At 56.5% G+C, this 3,717-nt stretch overlaps 1 protein-coding gene across 3 annotated transcripts in view; it reads left to right on the forward strand.

The window, feature by feature from the left end:
• Positions 1-3,717, forward strand: part of ABLIM2 (actin binding LIM protein family, member 2) — a 143,266-nt gene that overhangs the window by 70,582 nt on the left and 68,967 nt on the right. For all 3 annotated transcript variants that reach the window (XM_010854526.1, XM_010854525.1, XM_010854524.1), the window contains exon 9: positions 780-857. In XM_010854526.1, coding sequence (XP_010852828.1) covers positions 780-857 — 78 coding nt within the window. The remainder of the gene's footprint in view (positions 1-779; positions 858-3,717) is intronic.

Here is a 3,717-nt window from a genome sequence, read left to right on the forward strand (position 1 = left end):
GGGTTTCATTCGGATGAGGCGAGTGGGAGGCCTGGAAAGTTAGGTGACTGGGAGGTCCTGGCCGGGGAGAGGGCTAGACCAGGAGAGGGTCCAGGAGCTGCCAGGTCATGCCCAGCAGGCGGGGATGGACTTGGGTGCAGAGACGGGGGCAGGAGCTGGAGGAAACAGGGTCGTCATGGTGGTGGAGGACCTGATCCAACGAGCAGAGGAGACAGACGGTTGGGGGGGTCTGTCACCGCGGGGATGCGGACATTATGGTCAGAGATGAGCGAGGAGGGTTGGGGGGATGGTCCCCAGTTGCAGCGGGCACCCGAGGAACAGGTCCCAGACGGGACGGCCGCCCCGGACCACAGAGGCAGGGCTGGCGGTGCCGCAGCGCGTCCCCCAGAATCGACGCGAAGAACCCACTCCCCGAACGCCTCGATCCTGCCTTTGCTGGCGGGGCACGCAGAAGCCCTGAAAACGCACCATTGCTTGCTCTCACCCTCCAAATAAAAAGATCATTTCAGCGACGTGGAAGCTTCGTGGTCGCAGAGTGAGTCCATCCGGCCCTGGGAGCACACGGCCCCTTTGCTGGCAGCCAGGGTCACCCGCTGTGTCTCCCGGTTACAGCTTCCTTGTCGTTCATCCAAGCCTACGTGTTTATTTTTCAACCTGCCCGTAGAAAGGGTCTCGTGAGCTCCAGCGTTTCTGCGGGCGTGCGACTCGCTGTAGTTGCCTCCGGAAGGTTCTCTGCGTCAACAGAGTCTGCTTCAGCCTCTCCCTGTCTCGTCTCCTAGGAAACCAGGACTTCCTCAGAGAGCATCATTTCTGTACCTGCTTCCAGCACCTCAGGGTCTCCGAGCCGCGTGATTTATGTAAGTCGCATTCTCTCTGTGGAGAGGGGAGACCAGGGGCCCAGGGTCCTTGCTGAGTGTGCCCTCAGGGGGCGCGGGGCGTGGGGCCGCGGGAGGGATTGGCGCAGGCTCCGAGGCTGACTCGGGGCCTCCAGCGTAGATGTGTTGTGTGACCACGGCTGCCCCGGAACGTGGCGTCGGGTGTGCAGAGAGGTGTGCTCACGGCTGGTTTACAGCTGTGTCGGTGCGGACACCTGCCTGCATCCCGCAGCCAGGACTCACCTGGATAAACAGCACTCAGCAGTCACGGTGCAGATCTGTGCCTGTTGGTGTGGAAAGTTCCGATGTGTCTCGTGAAGGAGCGTGTGAAGGATGACATGTATTACGTGGTCCCATTCTCATTTACGTGTGTGGGTATTCGTGTGCACGTAGGTGTGCGTATGTGATTGTGTGTATTTGAGTGTGTGCATGTGTGTAGGCACGTGTGTGTGCACATGTATGGACGGATATGTGTATGAGTGTGTCTACATACGTGCTTCCGTGTGTGCATGTGTGTACGGGCATGGATATTGTGTGTGTGGGTGTGTCTGTGTGTATGTGCACATACAAGTCTAAACGTGATTGAGAACATTTTAACTAATTGTTGACAGCAATTACCTCTGGGTGGTGGCTTTAGAAACGGAAGGTGACTGTTATACTTACTTGCTGGTTTGCTAATCTAAAGAGCCTGTGCTGCGGGGAGGGAACGGGAAAGCGGGGTGAGCCCTGAACTGCAGGCTGGTTGGCCGGGCTTCACCCCTGCAGGCTGGTCGACCAGCACGAGTCTCCTTTCCCATTCCCCTGACTCACTGCTGGAGCCTGGTTTTTCTCTAACATGATGGAGATCGGATTCCCTTCTCTCGACACTTCTTTTCAGCCCCCGGAACTTTCTCTCTGGTTGGACACAGGGCCGTTCCTGCCCTAATGATAAGAACCCAGGTTCTAGTCTGGAGGGCGAATGGCCAGATGACCCTGGGCAGCTGCAGACTCGGAGATTCAGAAAGACAGCCTGATGTCACCAGGCCAGCTGTGTGCCCTCAGGCAAGGCGTTAGCCTCTCTGAGCCTCCGGGAGCTCACCCGTACCTGGGGGCCCACAGCACCTGCTGCCCAGGGCCATGGAGGGCCTGAGTGGGAGGCCCTGGGCACAGCCCTGAGCCCAGAGCGGGGGCCCAGGCAGTGCTCACTGGAGCCACTGTTGTGACATTGGTGCTTGTCTGCGGGGCCGCCGTACCTACTGCCCAAACCAGGGGGGCTCAACCGCAGAGACGTATCTTCTCTCCATCCTGTAGCCTGGGAGTCCGAGTCACGGTGTCGGGAGGCTTGTTCCCTGCAAGGCCTGTGTCCTGGGCGTGTGGACGGCCGTCTTCTCCACGTGTCCTCACGTGGTCGTCCCTCTGTGCACGTCTGTCCTGACCTCCTCGTCCCAGGAGGACCCCAGGGTGCTGGCTCAGGGCCCCCACCCTGCTGACCTCGGTTCACTTTAACCACCCTTTAAAGGTCACTGTCACCAAATACATATTCTGTAGGGCTGGGGGTTAGCGATTCCATGAAAAGAGGAGGACACAATCCACCCCAGATGCTGTCGTCATCAGGACCAGTAAAAGTGACTGTTACTGTTTGAACGAGATCGTGTTCATGGCACACGAGTGTGGTCCTGTCCACAGACGGCAGCTGCTGTTGGTAACTGCTCGTTGCTGTTCAGTCGCTCAGTCGTGTCCGACTCTTTGTGACCCCGTGGACTGTAGCCCGCCAGGCTCCTCTGTCCATGGGATTCTCCAGGCAAGAATACTGGAGTGGGCTGCTATTTCCTTCTCCAGGGGATCTTCCCGACCCAGGGATTGAACCCGAGTCTCCTGCATTGCAGGCAGATGCTTTACCAACTGAGCCACCAGGGAAGCTCAATAAATTGTGGGTTTTTAAAAAGTAATCTTTTCACTGCCTTTTTCTTTATTACAAAGGTAACCCACACTTATTAGGAAAAAATAGTGATTGGTATAGAGACAAAAATGAATACCATTTATAATCCTCCCAGCCAGAGTAGCCCACTGTTAATGTATCGAAGTACACACTTTCGGTCTCTTTTTCTCCGTGCGCGTGTATTTTATCTCTTTCTTTTTAACAAAATGAAGTCACGTGGGCTATATTGTTTTGTAACCTTTCTTCACCATGCCGATAAAGCATTGAGTTGGCATAGTGTACAAGCGCATCATTAGATTGTTTTATTGGCAGGATTATATTACCATTGTAACGTCATATACGGTCACATCCCAGGGGCTTCCCAGGCGGCATTAGTAGTAAAGAATCCATCTGCCAGTTCAGGAGATGTAAGAGATGTGGGTTTGATTTCTGGATCAGGAAGATCCCCCTGGAGGAGGGCATGGCCACCCAGTCCAGTATTCTCGCCCGGAGAATCCCATGGACAGAGGAGCTTGGTGGGCTACAGCCCGCAGGGTCGCAGAGAGTTGGACACGACTGAGTGACTTAGCACACACACGTGCTGCATACAGAGCAGGGAGGAGAAAGCGGAGGGAAAACACTCGCAGACACACACAGCCCAGTGGCCTTCCGCCATGGGAGGGCATAGCCTGTTGTCACGGTGCCCACCCAGGACCTGGATGCTAGGCAATGGATCTGGGAGCCCCACTGGGTGGTGTGGATGTGAGCAGCCGGGAGCACGGCCACTTAGCCACCTGGCTGGGGGTTGGGGGTTGGGGGCCTCTTTCTGAGCTGGCTCATGCCGATGTAGCTGGCCTTGTCAAGCGCTCTCTCTGATTCCTGCAGTCAGGGGCTGACCCAGGGCCAGGTGGGCCTCGCTGACCACGCGTTTGGGGCTGAACAAGC

Source organism: Bison bison, unplaced genomic scaffold (assembly GCF_000754665.1).
Source record: "Bison bison bison isolate TAMUID 2011002044 unplaced genomic scaffold, Bison_UMD1.0 scf7180017864342, whole genome shotgun sequence".
Lineage (NCBI taxonomy): Eukaryota > Metazoa > Chordata > Mammalia > Artiodactyla > Bovidae > Bison > Bison bison.